At 44.2% G+C, this 21,588-nt stretch overlaps 1 protein-coding gene across 3 annotated transcripts in view; it reads left to right on the plus strand.

Annotated features, from left to right (window-relative positions):
- LOC117358782 (ankyrin and armadillo repeat-containing protein-like) overlaps nt 1-19,808 on the plus strand; it is a 59,169-nt gene extending 39,361 nt beyond the window's left edge. For 2 of the 3 annotated variants that reach the window (XM_033940436.1, XM_033940437.1), the window contains 4 exons: nt 7,978-8,134; nt 12,753-12,900; nt 15,048-15,167; nt 18,839-19,808. In XM_033940436.1, coding sequence (XP_033796327.1) covers nt 7,978-8,134; nt 12,753-12,900; nt 15,048-15,167; nt 18,839-19,043 — 630 coding nt within the window. In that variant the 3' untranslated portion in view covers nt 19,044-19,808. Of the gene's footprint in view, nt 1-7,977; nt 8,135-12,752; nt 12,901-15,047; nt 15,168-18,838 lie in introns of those variants that run through there. The other variant, XM_033940438.1, reaches the window with a different exon arrangement.
- Nucleotides 19,809-21,588: the final 1,780 nt, after the last annotated feature.

Here is a 21,588-nt window from a genome sequence, read left to right on the forward strand (position 1 = left end):
GGTGTTGTCTACAGACCTCTGACTCAATCACATTAGGTTGATAAAGATCTTGTTGCAGATATCCAAAAGTTCAGAAAGAAACGAGAGGTGGCTGTTGCTGGGTGATTTCAACCTGCAGGATGCAGATTGGAAAGATTTGTCTGCGGAATCGGAAAGAAGTAGAGAGATAGTGGATGCCCTTCAAGGGGCTCTGCTCTGACAAATGGTGACAGAACCAAGGGAAAAAGCAATACTGGATCTGTGGTTTACCTCAGGGGTCAAGGTTGTCTCCTTTACTATTCAATGTCTTTGTTTGTTCTCTAATGATCTAGATCAGTGGTCTCAAACTCGCGGTCCCCCAGGTACTGTTTTGTGGCCTGTGGTCTGGACGCGATGATGGCATGTTTAGTTTCTGGCTGACTCCCTTCCTGCACTTGGTTGTCCTTCAAAGCTGCGGGCGGTGGCTCCTCGCGCAATCTGCACCAGCATCGGAAGCCTCTCTGTCACAACATCAGAGAAAAGGCGCTGATTGCGTGAGGAGCAGCTGCCGCCACCACAGCCCACAGCTTTGAAGGAAAAACGAGTGCAGCAAGGGAGCTGGCCAGAAACTAAACAGGAAGAGAAATGCTGCTGCTGCTGCACAGGGAAGGGGGGGAGGGAAGGGGGAAGAGAAATGATGCTGCTGCTGCACAGGGAAGGGGGAAGAGAAATCCTGCTGCTGCTGAAACAGGGAAGGGGGGTTGGGAAGGGGAAAGAGAAATGCTACTGCTGCACCCAATTGGGGAGAGAGAGGGAAGGAGGGAGAAGGAAGACAAAGGAGAGGAGAGGAATGAGAGATGCCAAGTCCAAGGGAGGGAGGGAAAGGAGATACCAGACCATGGAGGGGGAGGGAGAGATGCCAGGGCATTGGGTGATGGAAGGAGACAGATGCCAGACCAGGAGAAAGGAAGGAAGGATGGAGAGAAAGGAAGGAGAGAGATATCAGACCATGGAAATAGGGAGGAAAGGAGAGAGAGATAGGAAGAGAAGGTAAGACATGGAAAAGTAGATTTTGAGAAGAAAGTAGAAAATGGAAAAATTGAATGTTAAGTTAATGCCAAAAATGGATGCAACTTCGTTAGAAAAACATACAGGGGCTCGTATGTAAATACTAGTCAGTAAAATGAATGTAATAATAGGTAAGAGACTGACTATAATGGTACTATATACCAGTGGGGAGAGAGCAAATGACTCCTAAAAACGCTCAGAAAAGTGAAACTCTGAAGGGGAGGTGGATACCTTCCCTTGGGACAAGAGTTTACCGTCCAGTCATTGCATTTACTTTGTAGAACTTCACTTTCTGACCACTGGTAAAACTGTAATCTGTTTGAATGTTTTGTTAAATCGACAAAAATTGTTCAAAGATGTTATGCACAAAAAGACTCTTGCTCATTGGAAAAGTGATACCATACACTTATCTGTGCAAGCTTTTTAAGGTTTTACCAGTTTTACCAGTGGTCAGAAAGTGAAGTTCTACAAAGTAAATGCAATGACTGGACGGTAAACTCTTGTCCCAAGGGAAGGTATCCACCTCCCCTTCAGAGTTTCACTTTTCTGAGCGTTTTTAGGAGTCATTTGCTCTCTCCCCACTGGTATATAGTACCATTATAGTCAGTCTCTTACCTATTATTAAAAATGGATGCAAGGCAGAAAGTGAAGACAGAGAGAAAAACAGTCAATGGACAAGAAAGCCGTGGAAACATAGTTAAAAGCACAGAAAAATAAAGTCACCAGACAACAAAGGTAGGGAAAATGATTTTATTTTCAATATAGTGATTGAAATGTGTCAGTTTTGAGGAAGGAACGATGTTAAACTTTAACTGTGAGGGCCGCAGAAAAAATAGTTAATGTCTTATTAAAGAAATGACAATTTTGCATAAGATTAAAAAAAACTCTTTATAAATCTTTCCTTTAACAGTTAAAGGAAAGATTTATAAACTATAAAGAGTTTTACCTCATGCAAAATTGTCATTTCTTGAATAAAATCAAATGTATAAACCACCATTAGCCACAATAATACTGAAAGGGTTTTATAGATAAGGGAACAAGCCTCAGACCATGGAGTTGCACCCATTCCGGGTTTTCTCAAAGAGAGAAGTCAAATAGTTCTCTTACTCCTGCTTACATCACTGGCTTGAACCCATCCTACCTACTTTTTAAACTCAATTAATACTTCAATACTTTAATTCATTACTTTTTCTTTTTTTAAAAATTACATAAAATTCATCTAAATTCACTATTCAATCACCTAACAGCTCATTTTAGAACACAGAACTGACAGAAAAAAGTACTTATCTTAAGAAAGTGCACTGGTGCTTTAAAAGTGCTGTATTAGAAAGTGCATTCGTGCTGTAAATTTCATAATTAATTTCTGCTTGTAAAGCTTAAAGTGCATAGCTCCTGCTCTAAATAACCAAGGCCGTTGCTTGTTACTTTTGATCATCCGACGCAATCTGCGTTTCGTGGGATAAACTACCTCCCCGTTGTGTCAGGGAAAATATCTCTAGCAACACTAGGAAATAAAAACATGCAGACATTAGTGGCTCCTTTAAACAATAACTTCAATCTTATAACTTATTATGCAAAATTCACTTTTACCTTCTTTTGGCTGAGCAAAGGGGGAACATGGCATTACGTTATTCTTAAAGAGAATGACCTGACGTCTAACACGTCCACGTGGTTAAACTTAATTACCATCCTCTTAAGGTAGAACAGACTGGCAAGGATTTTTTATCCTATTTATATACACTAACCTGTTGGACAACCTTAAAAAGTTCCACAATAAAGGTTAAAAGGCAACAAATACGACTACAGCAAAACTTTAGCCAAATCAATAGAAATGTTGCCATGCTAAAGCTTTGTTCAAGCCTTCAGGTTCAATTGTTTTCAGTTTAAAAATCCACGTTGTTCTTTCTGGGTCAGTGTTTTCTTTAATAAGACATGAGCTATTTTTTTCGGCGGCCCTCCAAGTACCTACAAATCCAAAATGTGGCCCTGCAAAGGGTTTGAGTTTGAGACCACTGATCTAGATAGATAGTGCCAAATGAATCTGATTGAATTCTTTGCCTGGGCGGCCAGAGAATTGGATTGAGGATGTGAGCTACATGTAATTTACTTAGGTTAGGTCCACTTATACCTGTTTTACACTAGAGAATGACACGGGGACTATTTACCGCGGTAAACCGTTGTCACTGCAGTAAATCCGCAGGAATGGAGACATTTGCAACTGTTTTACCGCAGGAATGGGGACAAGACCTCTCACCGCCCCGCAGGAATGGGGACAAGACCTTTCACCGCCCCGCGGAAGCGATGAAAAGTCTCGCTCCTGTGGTAAAAAAAATTGCGCCATTGTCAGACTCGGCATCTCCTCCCCAGCTCCTCTTGCATGTATTTTACCTTCAGGAGCCAGCCATGCCATGATGAAAACAGAAGAAAAAAACAAAGCCTGAGACCAATATGATTTGAAGAATAAAATTACCAGACAACAAAAGGTAGGAAAAAAAATAATTTATTTTATATTTTGTGATTAGACTATTTCAGATTTGAAATATGTATCCTGCTAGAGCAGATTTGAAATAGTATCCTGGTATTAGACATAACTGGGGACTGCAAAGCCCAGGCTGTGCTTCTTTAGCTTCCAGCTGGCTTAGGGCTCTCTCTCTGACCAAGGGGCAGTTGCCCTAGTTGCATTTCCCTAACACCATTCCTGCCATGTGTGACTGAAGTATTCTGTTAGCTTGATTTTTCTATGTAGCATTCTGTAGTAATTTGGTTTGTTCAGTTTTCACAATAGTGGAGGGGATATTTGTGAAAGGGAGGGGAGACAGGTGTTTTGTTGATCCTTGCTCTGTATTATTTGTGTTTATAAAATGACAATTGTATAGAATACTATCTCTTTTTATACTTTAATAAAATAAGTTCAGTATAAAATCATAACTATTTGAGGCTTGTGCGGATGGGATCTGACAGTTTGCAGGGCGGGGATGGGGACTGAGCTTGCGGAGACGGGGCAGGGATGGTGATAAATTTTTTCCACGTGTCATTCTATATTTTACACCACTCAGGATTTTGTAGATTTCAATCATCTCTCTTCTCAGCTGTCTCTTTTCTAAGCTGAAGAGCCCCAACCTCTTTAGTCTTTCCTCATACCAGAGAAGTCCCATTCCCTTTATCATCTAGGTTGCTCTTCTTTGAACCTTTTCTAGGTCCACCGTTTCTTTTTTTTTTTTTTTTTTAATAAGGTGACCAGAATTGAGCGCAATACTCACGTTTATACCCTCTCTCCCTTTGATGATATTTTGCACAAACTTCAGGGTCAGCAGAACAACCTTTTGGTTGGAGAGCCAAACAAGCCGATCTTCAGCCCTATCCCCAAGCTTTCTAGTTGCTGTGTTAGGCAAAATATTGTATGGGCCACAATTTGACTTGATTTGATTTATTCACTTGATGTACTGCTAATTACAAGAAATGTGATTTAAGTGATTTAAAAATTTTAAAAACCCTACTTTAATTTTTAACATTTTATTGAAGGAATCAAACAAGTATACAATAATATACTACAAACCCTACTTTAAATAGTACAATATTATATTTTTTTTTAAAAGTCATAGCTAAGTATTTACAAAAAAATGTGCTACCGTAAGTGGTTTACATTAAAATTGTTAAATAAACTATATTTAACAACAATGGGGTTCTTTCACTAAGGTGTACTAATGGATTTAGCATGCACTAATGAACATGCGCTAATGAATAGTGTAGGCTAAATACTAAAGTGTGTAGCCCTTGATGGAGACTATGATGTTTGACTTGTTTTTTTACCAAGCTTTTCAAACTGCTCTTGAAGTTAATCCCAGGGGCTCACCCCATTAAGGGCCCGATTCACTAACCTGCCCGATCGTGACCGATCCGTGGCAGGCCGACCAAATCACTAAAGGCTAATATTTGAATGGGGGTGATCAGAGGAATGACCCCCACCGACCACACGGATCGCTAATGAGTGATTCCGATGCATGCGCAGACCATCTCTTTGCGTGTCAATGGTCTGCGTTTTGCAGGCGGGGGGGGGGGGGGGGCCAATCAGCCAGAACACGTGAATCCTACTAGGCCTTAACCCGCCCCGACTCTCCTACTCTCTGCCACCTTCCCTGCAGTGCAAGCTCGTGGGTTTAAAGCTCTGCTTTAAATCCGCAGGCTCGCACTGCAGGGAAAGTGGCAGAGATCTAGAGCTCGGGGCAGAGAGCAGGGCAAGATCAAGGCAGAGCTCGGGGTAGAGAGCAGGGCTGGAATATCGGGGCAGAGCTTAGGGCAGAGAGCAGGGCATGATAAGGACAGAGAACAGGGCAAGATCGGGGCAGAGAGCAGGGCTGGAAGATCGGGGCAGAGTGCAGGGCGGCAATTGAGCAGAAGAGTTGGCAGGGACGTGTGCAACTGGTTCTCAGTAGTCACTTCTTCTGTTGATTGGCCAGCCCAGTCAGTGTCCCAGATTTGTTTAATAAATTGGGTCCCTGCCTACTTTGCATGCTGTTTCCCCTCATTTGCATGCACAGATCGGAAACAGATTGGAGGGGGGGGGGTCACGTGATGCACTCAACCTGAACTGACGTCTCTAGACCTCTCTCCTGATCCCGGCCCTGCTTTATCGGCTATATACCATATACTTTTGGGTTCTGTTTGCTGACACGGTTTCTCTCTGCACGGGTACCTCAGTGGGCTGCCAGCTGGTACCACTTTTGCTGGGGTTTCGAGTTATGCCGACAAGAGCCTCGAAGGCTTCCAAAGCTCAGCACAGCCTTTCAACCCCTGTAAAGATGGCGACGGTACCCTCACCTGCCAAGGTTCAACTTAGCCCGACGATAACGTTACAGGCCGATGCCATTGAGGAATTAAAAAAACATCTCACCGCATTTCTCGATGATAAGCTCACTCGGCTGCAGACCACGGTGGATGGGATGAAGGACAGCATGTGGAGGATCGAGTGTCGGCACAGGAGGATCGAACAGTGGCTTTGGAAGCGGGGATCCAATCCTTGGAGGAGAAATGCCGCCGCCTGGAAGACCGAGCGGAGGATCTGGAAAATCGTAGCCGGAGGAATAATGTCCGGCTGATTGGAGTGCCAGAATCGCTCCCTGCTGCGGATCTTCCCGCCCTGATCTCCACGTGGCTGCCCAAAGAGCTGGGAATGGACCCTGGCGGCGCTCCCATATTGGTTGAGCGGGCACATTGGCTGGGGAGCCGCCGAGAAGGAGATCTGCGACCAAGACCTGTGATTGCCCGCATCCTCAACTTCGCTGATAAACAATGGCTTCTCAGAGGCTATAAAGCGAAGGGGACTCTCTCTTACGAGGGGAACCGCATCTTGTTGTTTCAAGACTATTCGCCGAGAGTAGCGGAGCAGAGAAGGGCGATGGCTCCCTACTGTACCCAACTTCACCAGCGGCAGATGCGGTTCGTGCTACAATACCCGGCTAAGCTGAGGGTGCACTATGAAAATCCAAGCAAGCAGCAAGCACCCAATCGCTGCCTGGCTGGGCCGGAACTTCCTCTCCGACAGCAGAATTGACGTTGGGGAGAGGAATGCTGGTCGGCCCGACGCAGGGAAGCAGGGAGAGCTTGGGGCAGCAGCAGCTTTGAGGCCTGTTACCCGATGGTGGCAGCAGTGGCTTGGTGGAAGGCAGGGAGAAAGAAAGAAAGGAGGCAGGCAGGGAGACAGAAGGAAAGAAGGGAAACAGAAAAAAAGAAAGTGGGCATGAAGAGAGAAAAAAAAGAAAGGGAGGCAAGGAGAAAGAAAGGGCATGGAGAGAGGAAGAAAAAGTTGGGGGAGGGAATGAGGTCTGGAGGAGAGGAAACATACAGGCTGAAAGAAGGGAAGAAAGATTGGATGCACAGTCAGAAGAAGAAAGTGCAACCAGAGACTCATGAAATCACTAGACAACAAGGTAGAAAAATAATTTTATTTTAAATTTAGTGATCAAAATGTGTCTGAATTTATATCTGCGGTCTATATTTTGCACTATGGCCCCCCCCTTTTACTAAACCACAAGCACTATGGCCCCCCTTTTACTAAAACACAATAGCGGTTTTTAGCGCAGGGAGCATGTGAGCGTCGAGAGCAGCGCAGCTCCCTGCGCTAAAAACTGCTATTGTAGTTTAGTAAAAAGGGAGGGGGGTATATTTGTCTATTTTTGTATGGTTGTTAGTGAGGTGACAGTGCAAAGAGTCATCTGACTTGACCTCTTTGAAAAAAACCCTGGAATAGGAATGATAATTAACATTTTCTCAGCGTACAGTGTGCTTTGTGGTTTGTTTTTTTTTTTAATTTTATTGTTGGTAGATCATTTTGACTTGGTCATTTTAAAAGTAGCTCGCAAGCCCAAAAAGTGTGGGCACCCCTGGTGTAAAAAAGGTTGCCATAAATGAAAAACAAGTGAAGTAACTCATCCATTACAGTGGATGGAATAAAAAGCACAAGCTCTTTATATCTGTAAATTTTATAGAATATTTGCTGAATCTCCTTGGACTCCTGATGAAGGCTTTCACCAGATCATGGCCTGTGTTGAGTCCTTGTTGACACTTCTACAACAAAGAGCTATTGGTACCATATCCCTTGTGTCTGCTCGGTGTTTCCCACTGTGCTTTGCTGACTGACTTGGTTGCTTTCTGTGAGACTTCTTTGTTCTCTGTAGTGACTAATTTTCAAACAACCAATTTACTTAGGGAACTTGCTTTCCCAATGATCAAAATCATGCGTCAACTATGATACTAAAAACCCTCCACAAAACAGAGCTCTGTTAATATAGTTCCAATCACTTCTTAATTAGCGCCTTCAGTTTGGTTGTGAATTTGTGAGCTGCCTGCTCCTTTAATGCCATTCTACTATCAGCATGGTACTGTGATCCTTGCAAGACAGAAGCTGGAAAAGTTGAATGCAGAAGTTTTCACTCGTACAATGTTATCTTACAGTCTGTCGTGCTGTCAAGAATCATTCTGAATAATGACCCCGCTGATACCTGTGCCACAGGGCTCAGGATTCTGGTGGACACCCTGGAACAAGCCACATCGAATAGCACCTTAGCAGTAGCTGCTGACTGTGTGGCCCGTTTAGCACACACCCGGGCAGGTAAGACGCTACTCTTTTGAAAGAGTCTTACTCTATCATGTTATAGTTCTGAGATTCAGAATAGAGAATGACACGGGGAATAAGTTTTCCCCGTCCCCACAGGAACTCAATTTCGCCGCCCCGTCCCCGCATGTTTTGTCACTGTTCCTGTCCCTGCTCCATTCCCGTAAGCTCTGCCTTAACCACACTTAAGCCTTGAACACTTATGATTTTAAAGAGTTTGAGGCTTGTGCAGATGAGGACGGAGTTTGCAGGAATGGGGCAGGGACAGGAAAAGAACTTATGGGGACGGGAAAATGAGTTCCCGCGGGGACGTGGAAAATTTTGTCCCCGTGTCATTCTCTAATTCAGAAGACATTGGTCTAGATGCCCCCATTTTAGGACTCTACAGCTTGGCACAATTTCTGTTGAAATTAAGTGTAAATTTGTGCAAATTTGAGGGTCCACTATTCTTTCTGTTACATGTAGGTGCTTAAGTTAAAGGCCAAGTACTGAGATGGTAGTTCTACAAGACAGCAGGCATCATGAACATGCCTGTGTAAGGCCTATTCTATTGAGAAAAGTCGGTGCCTATTTTTTCATAGAATACTAGCACAATCAGATAAATACACGTGTATGTTTTTACACATGAGTGGAGGAGTGGTCTAGTGGTTAAAGCAGCTACCTGAGTTTGTAGGTTCAGTCCCAGCACCACTCCTTGTGACCCTGGGCAAGTTACTTAGCTCTCCGTTGCCCCAGGTACCATGGGGTCCTTTTACTAAGGCGCGCTAACCGATTTAACGCACACTAAATGCTAAGGCGCCCATAGAATATAATGGGCGTCTTAGCATTTAGCACCCACTAATCTTTAGCCGCGCTAAATGACTCTATTTCTTTACCAAGTAGTTATACTTGTGAAAAAATTTGATAATTAATTTAAAAAATGTTTTGTTTTTTTTAAAGTATAGGGCAGTCAAGCTATTGTGACATCACAGAAGACGCTGGCTCTTCACACTCAGGGAGGGGGGGAAGCTATTTTTCCACTAACTTGTCCCGTTTTATGCAATGAGACCTAGTTGCTAATAACCTGGGTTACAGTAAAATAACACATCTTAACAATACATTACATTACATTACATTAGTGACTTCTATTCCGCCTGTACCTTGCAGTTCTAGGCGGATTACAAAAGAGCTAACAGGACATTTCCAGGATAGTTACAATTTTTTGTTACAAGTGAGATAAGAAAGGTGGATATGCCCACAGTAATAATGTTACCCCTCAATTTAAGGAAATAAATGACTGTACAAATCAAAATCACTGTTATTATGTAATAAAAGTGAACCAGGCAAAGGGCAATCCAAGACACTGTGACCTCACTAATGAGGTTCTCTCTTAGGCAAGGGTGGAATGAGGCATTGTGACATCACAGTATCATCCATGGTTCCCTGAAATTGAAACTCTTCATACTAAAGGGAGAAGTTATCAGCATGGGCTACTTTTAAGACATATTATTTTACCACTAACATGTGCTATTTTAGCATAGCTCCCATTTTATGCAATGAGACTTAGTTAATAATAACTGGGGTTAACGATAAAATAACACACCTTTACGATAGCCCATGGAATGTTGCTATTCCTTGGGTTTTGACCAGGTAATAAAGACCTGGATTGGCCACTGTGAGAATGGACTACTGGGCTTGATGGACCATTGTTGGTCTGACCCATTAAGACTATTCTTATGTTCTTATGTGAGCCAAGTATAGGACAATCAAGCCATTGTAACATCACTGATGAGGTTGACTCTGAGGCACTGTGGAATGAGGCATTATGATATCACAATCTCAGCTCTGGAATGTTGCTCTCATTGGGGTTCTGGAATCTGGTTATTCTTTGAGATGCTGGAATGTTGCTACTCTTTGGGTTTTGGCCAGGTAATAGGGACCTTTATAGGCCACCGTGAGAACGAGCCACTGGGCTTGATAAGCCACTGGTCTGACCCAGTAAGGGTATTCTTATGTTTATTTACACCTTTTTCAGAACAGGACTCTGGACCATCACGACTGAATCTGGTATAAAGTCAAATAGGCATCTATATTTCCCTTTTAGACTTTGCACATAGGCATCCTCTTACAAAATCAATCCCTTATGAATGATCTTGATAGGCATGATATGATCATAATGGGCTCCGTTTACAAAGCAGCGTTACCAATTTGCGTGCGCTGAATGCGAAGAAGCCCATGGGAATTGAATGGCATTTTTCACATTCAGTGTGGCACTCATTTGTATGTTTTATTAAGTGAAAATAAACAGCGAAGGAAGACTGGTGCTCAATGGCTTTTATTGATGTAAAGCCTACTATCTTCCTAAGAATGTCACAAATAAAGGGCCAAGCTTTTCCATTAAGAATCACTATGCCAGCTCTCAGAGCCATTTTTAACATTTTAAAAGAGTGATTTGTGACATTCTTAGGAAGATAGTAGGCTTTACATCATTCTACTAATAGACTCCTGAGGCGTCACAATATATCATTAAAAGATACTGAGCACCAGAGTCTTCTTTCGTTGTTTCTTTTCCACTTTCCAAGTCTTGGGAAGTAATCATCTCCCATTTTTCTGGGATTTATGTTTTATTAAAACTTGTTATACTGCTTCTTCTTACGATAGGTCCAAACAGTTTACAAATATATATAATTTATAAAAAGAACTCCATTTAAAACAGGACAGACCTACTTAGCTTTAAAACATACATACAACACCTTTCATATCTAGATACAATTTACAACATATCTCTTGTACTAATGTTAAATTACAGGATGTCTTCTAAAAGCTATATTCCTCTAATATATATGAATTAAATCAGATAAAACTGAATCTGTTCCAAATGCTTCCTGAAACAAATGAGTTTTCAACAAAGTTTTAAAAGCCTTGGTATTTTCTTCCAGCCTTATATCCAGTGGTAAAAAATTTCATAGAAATAGAGCAACAAAATAAAAAGCTTTCTTTCTAGAGGATTCCTATTTTGCCCTATTTGCCGATGGAAGGACTAATCTATTATTGTGAATAGACCTCAAAGTTCTTGATAGTGAATAAGGGATTGTCAAAGATTGTAAATAACTAGGATGATATAAGTAAAAAGCTCTATGTGCCAAGATTAGAGCTTTAAAATGGATTCAATAAAAGACTGGTAACCAATGAAATTGTAGAGTGGCGTTACTCTATCAAATTTCTTTTTGGAACCTAATACTTTAATAGCAGTACAGTAAAACCTTGGTTTGTGAGCATAATTTGTACCGGAAACATGCTTTTAATCCAAAATACCCATATATCAAAGCGAATTTCCCCATAGGAAATAATGGAAACTCACACGATTCATTCCACAACCCAAAAATTTTAATACAAAACACTGTATTGTACAGAGCATTTACTATACTCCCGCAGCGTCAGAGAGAGAAGAACCATCGGCTCAGTTGGGATAACTTGATGCATATATAATGTACGTACTCATATTACAAGACCTTCTTGCTCGCTTATCAAGTTAAAATTTAATAAAATGTTTTTCTCATCTTGTAAAACACTCGCAATCCAAGGTTTTACTGTATTTTGAAATATCTGCAAACGTTTCAGATTGCACTTTCAGAGATCAACATATACAATCTATTTCCAGTTGACGGATTGTACCGGAAGATCTTGTATTTTGATGTGCTTTGCCTTTGTCAGCTGCTCATGTATACCCTGAGGTATTTGATTGTCTGTTCTGGGATTGTTGACTCCTGGCTGTTTGTGTTGCTTCACTGTTAATAAACATATATTTAAAAAATAAAATAGAATAAAACCCTAAGCGCACATGCACACTTAGGGTTTTGTGATCGCTGCAGCATGCTGTGTCCTTCCGTGGCCGTATTCTATTTGGCAAATGGAATATGGCCATGGAAAGACCCAGTTTGCGGTGCGCACCGGCTTGGAGCGGCTTGCGGCAGCCCCCCGAAAGCAAAAGAGCAGTGACCAGTTCGGTGGCGCCCCACAGCACATCCCCTGTGGGAAGGCAGAGTGGGGCTCACAGGTGCAGGTTGTGCCAGATGAGATCATTTCAACCGCGAATTTCATTAAGTCCAGTCCGCCCCCAGTGAGAGGTTGAGCGCCACTTAGGCCTCAAGGCCCAAAAAGTGCAAGTCCAAGGCACTTCCGCCACCCAGCAGCTAGGGGACGCAAAGGCAGGTGAGGAGGAATAGTGGCGGCCCTCTTCCATGCTTTCAGCGCCTCACCCGGACAGGGGGAGCATGGAAGAGGTGCTGCTGGACGGGGGGGGGGGGAGGTAAAAGGAAGGGAGAAGGCCTACTGCTGGACAGGGGGAGCAGGCAAGGGGTGGTGGTGGACAGCCGAGGAAAGAGAGAGAAAGAAAGATAGACAGACAGTGGCCAAGGAGAGAGAGAGAAAGAAAGACAGACACACACATCTATTCTAGCACCCGTTAATGTAATGGGCTTAAAGACTAGTGTTACAATAATCCAATTTAGATATCACTAGTGCATGAATCAATATATGCAAGTCATGTTCCTGCTTTGTGAAAAGGAGCCCAATGTTTGCAATCTATCTGTGTTTCTCTAATGCTATGATATGAATAACCATGCATTCTTTCCAGGTATCTCAGCTGCACTGGTTTCCATTGACATTATTAATGTGCTGTGCCGGCTTCTCTCCAGTGCTTCCACTGAGGTGCAGGGATGTACAGCCATTGCACTCAGCTACCTGAGTTTCAATCCCCTGGCAGAGAGGCAGCTCTTAAAAAGGTATCCAGAGTTTAATTCTACTTAATCTTGTCTATCATTAAAGTTACAGTAAAGTTTGTTTGTGTCCAAAGGCAATGCACGATCATAAAGCTTTGTGGATTCTTTAAGTCCCCAAGAATCAATTTCCTTAGTGAAAAAAGTTGTTTATATAAATTTTGTGTCTTTCATGCAGAACAGGCTTAAGTATTAGGCAAACTAAGGGCCAAATTCTCAAAACTTTAACGTGGTTGCTAAACTGGTTTCAACAGTTCAGCCTGCATGCATTTAGCGACGGATTATCAAAATGGCTTATCTCTATCTTTAGCGAGCTTTCTAGCAGTCTCTGACACTGCCGTGCAAATGGGCTCTTCAACATTGAATGAGCACTCCTGTGGATTCTTAAAATCATCGAGCCATTCTTCAAGAGCGGTGTCGGATTATGGCGACAAAAATCAGCGACTGGTCCAGGGATGCTGATACAGTTACAGTACTGTTTAAACCCTTGGCAGCACTGTTTAAAACCCTGGCAGCAAGAGAGATACCCACTCTCTCCCGCTGCCAAACAATGGCAGCAGAAGAGATGCACATTCTCTCCCGCTGACAAGCGATTCCCCCTCCTTGCAGTGGGAGAGATGCACATTCTCTCCCCCTGCCAAGTGCCCCCCCCCCCCGCAGCAGGAGAGATGCCCACTCTCTCCCGCTGCCACCAATAACCTTAGGTGTCCGGGCCAATCAGACCCTTAGGCTCCTTACCAATGCATCTGGGAAGGGGCCTAAGTCTCTGATTGGTCCAGATACATAAGGTCCTACCCATAGGAGGGGCCTTAAATGACCTGGGCCAATCATAGCCTCAGGCCCCTCCCCAGTGCATCCTAGGATGCATTTTGAAGAGGCGGGCTAGCTGACCAGAGGGAGTAGGGACCCCTCCAGTCAGCCATCTAAATTAAGGTAAGGGGGAGAGAGTACCTGTCTTCAGAGGTGAGGGGGGGGGGAGAATTTCTGGGAATGGGTAAGGAAGCCGCTCAGCACCGAGCAGCAGCGCCCTATCGCGCTCTTGCTCATGCTACTCAGCGGCCGATGAAACGATCTCATGTCAGCCAGCTAGCAGCGGGGCAGGAACTCGGAAAGTTTGCTCCTGCCAGCTGCACCTCCACCAGGGATTGGCAGATGAGGTATAAGGCTAGGGCAGGGAGGAGGACAGAGTGCAGAGCCTGGGAGGGAGGGTGCATAGTATGATGGGGGAAGAAAGGAAGGGTGCTGGGTGCAGAGTCTGATGGTGGGGATAGGGAGGGAGGGAGGGAAGGAAGGGTGCTGGGTGCAGAGTCTAACAGGGGAGGGAGGGAAGGGGGCTTGGTGCAGTGCCTGACAGGGGAGGGAGGGAAGGGGGCTGGGTGCAGAGCTTGGCAGGGAGGGGGCTGGGTGCAGAGCCTGGCAGGGCACTTGACTATTAAGCCGCCCCACTTATATTTGAGTTAATTATTTTCCTCCTTTTCTGGGGAAAAAGGGGGTCTCGACTTATATTCGAGTATATACAGTATATCAAAAGAATGCATGCCAATTAATGGCTGTATTCAAACCTTGTGGTTTCAGACATCGTAAACGGTGAATCCACCGTTGTTCCATTTGAAGTAATTGGTACCCCCATAGTTATGCTAGCTTTACCCTAGTACAGTGATTTGTGTTCTGATTCTCCTGAGAGAGTGAAGTTCCCATTGGTGGCACCCATTCAATGAAAACATTCGAGGAAACATAATTTCTAAGAATATGCTGTATTCTTTTTTGGGGGGAAGGGGAGGGGGTGGTAATCAAACATTTTCATTTGAAGAAAAATAACACAGTTTTCCAGGCACAGTTATCCTTCCGTTTTCCCCTTTAATTCCCTCTTTCCCCACTTATTATTTACTGTATCTATAGTCCACAGTCTTCAAAATCCTTGGCAATGGCAGAGAACAAATAAAACATTCGTAACTCATATAAAACCTTAACAATCATTTCGCCAAACAAACCTATCTTTACCCCACCCCTTCACGTTTCCTTCTTTAAGCTTTCCCTGGAGAATCCGATATTCACTAACTATACTGAGAATTTTTTTTTCCTTGCTTTCATGGCACTTCATTAAGCTAAGCTTAAGCTTCATTAAGCTTTCATGGCACTTCTCTCCTCTTCAGGTGCAGAGAGGAACCTCATTTCATGGAGAAATTGCTTTTCTACAGCAGAAGACACAGGATATCTTCAACGTTTCTCGAGAGATGGAAACACTTAGAAGTGTTGGGGCTGCCTCCTATCAGGTAACCAGCTGTGAGAGTGCTAGGGACTGGGGTATTTGAAAGTTAAGCTACCACTAGCCGTGCAGTATTCTTGAAGTCTCAAAATGCTTTCTCTATTTTGTAAAATTCTATGATATCTATCCTTGTAAAAAAAAAAAAATAGGTGGACAATCAGGTCTAGGTTATGATGCTGTCTTTACTTGAGTCAAAGTTATAACAGTTAAAGTTTAAAAGGGGTAGCTGTGTTAGAAGCAGGTGGCATCTTATAGACCAGTGGTCTCAAACTCAAACCCTTTGCAGGGCCACATTTTGGATTTGTAGGTACTTGGAGGGCCGCAGAAAAAATAATTAATGTCTTATTAGAGAAATGACAATTTTGCATGAGGTAAAACTCTTTATAGTTTATAAATATTCCCCTCCCCACCCCCACCAAAGGCCTGCATGTTCCCCCCTTCTTTGCAGCATCCTCCAGCTTCCCCTCTGGCCTCCCGGTCTTAGTTTCAGCTAATTACCGCAGCATGCAGAGAGGATCGCCAGTGCTGTAGCGATCCTTGCAGGCTGCCATCGGCCTCCACAGCACGTTCCCTCTGCCATGGTCCCGCCTATCCTCTGACGTCAGGGGCAGAATTGCAGCAGAGGGAATGTGCTGCTGAGGACGATGGCAGCCTGCAAGGATCGCTACAGCACCGGCAATACTTTCTGCAGGCTGCGGTAATTATCTGAAGGTAAGAGTGGGAGGCTAGGGGGGAAGCCGGAGGACGCTACATAGAGTGGGCAGCACTAGTACACACTGCGGGCTGCAAAACAGTGCCTGGTGGGGCCGCATGTGGCCCTCGGGCCATGAGTTTGAGACCACTGTTATAGACTAATCTATGTATTGAGGCGTGAGCTTTTATTTCATTTTTATTTAAGTACATTTTTTACAATATTTAAACAAGCAAAAATACTTGTCGATTAATCAGATAAAGATTTATAAGATTATATGTAATATGGAGTTGATTCTTTAAATGGCGTACCGATTGTAGGCGGTGGCAGACATCTTACCGCCTTCTCATCAGTCAACCAGGATGCAAAATGTGAGGATGGATGCCTAAATTTCAGGCATGTGTAGTGCATCTACTGAGACGTGTAGGGACACTTAAACATGCCCAAGGTGGAGAGTGGGCATGATTTCACCCAAAAGTGGCCTTGGGCGGGCTTGAGTGTCCCTTTGCGTCTCCGTAGACGGGACATAGACACCTGAAATGTAGAACTGCAAAATGCCACTTTGCCATCACCTGATCATGGAATGAGAATCCTCGATCAGCTGAGCTGGCAGGACTCCCTAAAGATGCGGCTTCGGAAAGGGCTGCTGGCTCAGCTGATTGGGGGAAATTCCCCATCCTCAATTAACTCAGCTGGCAGGAGGGATGCCCACTCCCTCTTGCCTGAATGACACCTCCCCTGACACCAGCCGTAGGGAGGCCCACTCTCTCTTTCCTGACACCCCTCTGACACACCTCCCCTCTGAGATCCGCAGGAGAGATGCCCGCTCCTTCTTGCCGCTGGGCCCCCTTGAACTCCGGACACCCATGAGGGGGGAGGGGGATTCTGACAGCTTGAAAAGAAGAAATCTTTGTGTTTAGTTGGTTTTAAATCAGCATTTATCTGTTTGCATTGAAGCCGAATGAGAACAGTTGTGACTGCCATCTATTTGTAATGAAGGAGAATTTCATCCAGTTCACATTAGAGAGCTGCACGGGAACGGGGATGACGGGAATCCCGCGGGTTCCCCCTTTGAGTCATGGGGATCCCGTGGGGAAGCCCCCTAGGGTCACGGGGATCCCGTGGGGACGCCCCCTAGGGTCGCAGGGATCCCGTGGGGACACCTCCAAGGGTCGCGGGGTTCCTGCGGGGTTGGATCGCAGTGCACTCGAGCCGCGAGGGTAGTCTCCTCCTCCTTACCTGCCCTGTTGCAGCACACAGCCGAACGGAAGTCTTCCCGATGTCAGCGCTGACATCGGAGGGAGGGCTTAAGCAAAGCCCTCCCTTCCTCCGACGTCAGCGCTGACATCAGGAAGACTTCCGGTCGGCTGTGTGCGGCAGGGCAAGTAGGAAGAAGGCAATGGCGTACGAAAGAGGGGGGAGGGGAAGGTCCGCCCCGGAGAACAGCCGGTCAGGTTCCCCGATCGACCGACAACAGGCCCAGCCGACAAATCTCCCTGCCCTATAGCCGCAAATCTAAATTACCTTACAGCAGCTTCACTACTCCAGCTGCTGTAAGAAGGTAATTTAGATTCACGGCTACAGGACAGGGAGATTTGTCCGACCGGGCCTGTTCTGTTGTCGGTCAAGTGCGGAAGCGCCACAAAGGTAAGGGGCAGGGAGAGAGGAAAGGTGGAGTGGAGAAGAAAAGACGCTTAAGGGGGGAGAAGGCCGCTGAAAGCACTGGGGAAGACAAAGGGGTGGAGAAGGACGCTGAAAGGACATGGGGTAAATGGGAGGAGGGGGGGAAGGATGCTGAAAGCATATAGGGAAGACAGAGGGGTGGAGAATGCCACTGAAAGGACATGGGGAAAACAGGGGTGGAGAAGGCCGCTGAAAGGACATGGGTAAGACAGAGGGGGGGAGAAGGCCGCTGAAAGGACATGGGGAAGACAGAAGGGAGAGAAGGACACTGAAAGGACATGGGGAAGGCAGAGGGGGGAGAAGGATGCTGCCTGACAGAACATGGGGAAGATGGTGGGGGAGAAAGATACTGAAAGGAAATGGGGAAGAGGGAATGGGGAGAAGACGCTGGCAGGGAAGAAGACAGAGGTGCCAGACTATGGGGGGAGCAGAGGGAAAAAGATGGGTGCCAGACCAATTTGGGAGGGGGAGAAAGGGAGAGGCACAGTAACAGAGCAAATGGAAGACACAGAGAGAAGAGAGGCAGTGGATGGAAGGAATTGAATGAGAACATGAAGAAAGCAGAAACCAGGCAACAAAAGTAGGAAAAAAATTCTTTTTTTTTTTTTTTTTTTGCTTAAGGATAAAGTAGTATATTAGTTGTGTTGATAAAAATTTATAAACATTAGAGGCTCTGGTAGAAACCCGTTTACAAAGTATGTATTCTTCCCAATTAATATTTCCAAATTAATAAAGTCTTTTTGCGTATTTTTAAATGGGTTTCTACCAGAGCCTTTAATTCAGTAGCATAATTAAATGAAATAACTATTTCTGTAGTTTATAGGGACGGGCGGGGATGTAAGGGATTCCTCGCGGGGACGTAGGGGATTCCTCGCGGAGACGGGTGGGGCGAGTGGGAGTCCTCACGGGGACGGGTGGGACTTTGGCGGGGACGGGTGGGATTTCTGTCCCCGTGCAACTCTCTAGTTCACATAGGTTACAATGGTAGGGGGGTTGGATAACACCTTATGCAAATCATTCACTTAGGGATGAACGCACAGACATTTGGGAGGAATGTTATATTTTTTTAAGGGACTAGTTCATGAATGTGAATAAAGCTTGTGGGCCCAAATGAATGTGGGTATATTATTATACTAATACAAGAAATCATATAAGCAATGGAAAGACAGCAGGAGCAGAATGAGTTATTTAAAATCTCTTCAGCTTCATGTACAGTACAACTTTATAAAACCTAACTTCAACAAACTTCTGCTGCCATCATTTTAACTGTTTAATAATCCTTTCATTTGATTTAATTTCTAAAGGATATCATCTTCTTGTCCCGATCACCACCCTGACCCACAGCGCTCAGTCAAGATCTGTGAACACAGGACTCAGCATCATCAGAACCAGGCTAAGGAAATTCTCCCACATCTCTGCGACGCGACAGTCTTTAAACCAGCAAAGTTATCCTTAGTGAGCCACATTACTTACCCTAGAACTATACAAGAAAGATCCAAAGAAGGATAAATTAATAATGATCCTGGGCACGATCAATCGAAGAGTTTTCTTCTCTCCACTGGCTCCTCTGGCTGTTTTCTTTTATGTTCTGCCTCGATCCTAGTTTTTATTTAAAACCTATTGAGTAGGGCTCTCATAGAATGAGCGGTGGGATAATGGAGCTAAGTATCTTCCTCTGACATCTACATAAATCTGTGCTTCATAAGTGCAGATCCTGACAAAGATCAGCTCTGCCTCTTTGGGCTAGATTCACTAACCTTACCACTCCGTGGGCGATCTGATCCTATTCGATCTGTGGCTGGGTGACTCATCCACAATGTGTCCTCGTGCAAATGGGGGCGATCGGAGGCACGTCCCACACCAACCACATGGATTGCTGAAGAACAATCCCGACGCATGTGCAGACCATCTTCTTTCCTTGTAGATGGTCTGCACATGCCTTCGCACAAGGATCGCCCCCAAAACTCCTCTCCCCTATTGAAAGTGTAGCGTCTTGTGGATTAAGGTAGTAAAGCAGAAGCACTTCTGCTAAATTGTATTTGTGTGACAGAGGAGGCTGTGAAGACTTGATTATGGCAACTGGCAGCCACAGGGCCCTGGTCATTTACCTCCATAGGTAATACGAGACAAGTTTGCCAAATTTTCAGACACAGCTCGCGAGCCCGTGGTTTTAATATGTAATGTAATGTAATTTATTTCTTATATACCGCTCCATCCGTTAGGTTCTAAGCGGTTTACAGAAAATATACATTAAGATTAGAAATAAGAAAGGTACTTGAAAAATTCCCTTACTGTCCCGAAGGCTCACAATCTAACTAAAGTACCTGGAGGGTAATAGAGAAGTGAAAAGTAGAGTTAGAGGAAAAATAAAAATAAAATAAACATTTTAACAAGACAGCATTGATCTAAATACTTTGGAAGGTAGAAGAGAGGAGAGAAAGGAATAGAAGCAGAAGGGGGAGCCGTTGAACAGTAGAATTCTGCAGCATCCACTATCTCCTCCTCTCCCTATTGGCTAAGGCTCTTAACATTTGCATATCTTCTTCCCATTGGCTAAGGCTCTTTGCCTGCATTGTGATGTCATAGAGCTTTATGGTTATAGAAACCTAGAAACATGATGGCAGATGAAGGCCAAATGGTCCATGTAATGTAATGTAATGTAATGTAATTTATTTCTTATATACCGCTACATCCGTTAGGTTCTAAGCGGTTTACAGAAAATATACATTAAGATTAGAAATAAGAAAGGTACTTGAAAAATTCCCTTACTGTCCCGAAGGCTCACAATCTAACTAAAGTACCTGGAGGGTAATAGAGAAGTGAAAAGTAGAGTTAGAGGAAAAATAAAAATAAAATAAACATTTTAACAAGACAGCATTGATCTAAATACTTTGGAAGGTAGAAGAGAGGAGAGAAAGGAATAGAAGCAGAAGGGGGAGCCGTTGAACAGTAGAATTCTGCAGCATCCACTATCTCCTCCTCTCCCTATTGGCTAAGGCTCTTAACATTTGCATATCTTCTTCCCATTGGCTAAGGCTCTTTGCCTGCATTGTGATGTCATAGAGCTTTATGGTTATAGAAACCTAGAAACATGATGGCAGATGAAGGCCAAATGGTCCATGTAATGTAATGTAATGTAATGTAATTTATTTCTTATATACCGCTACATCCGTTAGGTTCTAAGCGGTTTACAGAAAATATACATTAAGATTAGAAATAAGAAAGGTACTTGAAAAATTCCCTTACTGTCCCGAAGGCTCACAATCTAACTAAAGTACCTGGAGGGTAATAGAGAAGTGAAAAGTAGAGTTAGAGGAAAAATAAAAATAAAATAAACATTTTAACAAGACAGCATTGATCTAAATACTTTGGAAGGTAGAAGAGAGGAGAGAAAGGAATAGAAGCAGAAGGGGGAGCCGTTGAACAGTAGAATTCTGGAGAAATTTAAATGATAGAAATAGAACAAAACAAAGACAAAAGGCAAAACAATAGATAAGATTAAAGATAAATCATAAGCTGGAAAGAAAAATAAAATAAAACTTTGTCTTCAATCCACGGTTTCAGCGTCAGTGATGAAGTGGAGCAAGTAAGTTTAGGAGGAGCGATTGATGTTTCCAGAAAGGGCTTCTTCAGGGAAGAGACTTGGCCGACAGTCCCAGGATGCCTATGTCTCCTCCCCTGCGATGTTCTCCCATCCATGCATTCCCTCCCAGACACACTGCCCGTGCCCCAGCCGCTCCAAGGAGGCTGCCCCAGATGAGGCCCACGGTGAATGCAGGATTCTCTCCTCTGCGGGAAAGCCGCCCGGAACCGACAGTCGATCTTCTTAGCGGATTGCAGGGGGGGAAGAGTTCACACTCTTGGTAGGATCGGGTCTGTGTGCTCTCGGTGGTTGTGGCTGGTCTCATTGCTGCTTAGGTGTAAAAGCAGTTGATCTCCACTGCTGCTGATATTTAAAAGCAGGCAGATTGATCTCTCCAATGGACTGCAGGGGGAGGAGTTCACACTCCTGGCAGGATCGGGTCTGTGGGCTCTTGGTGGTTGTGGCTGGTCT

This window comes from Geotrypetes seraphini, chromosome 4 (assembly GCF_902459505.1).
Source record: "Geotrypetes seraphini chromosome 4, aGeoSer1.1, whole genome shotgun sequence".
Taxonomy (NCBI): domain Eukaryota; kingdom Metazoa; phylum Chordata; class Amphibia; order Gymnophiona; family Dermophiidae; genus Geotrypetes; species Geotrypetes seraphini.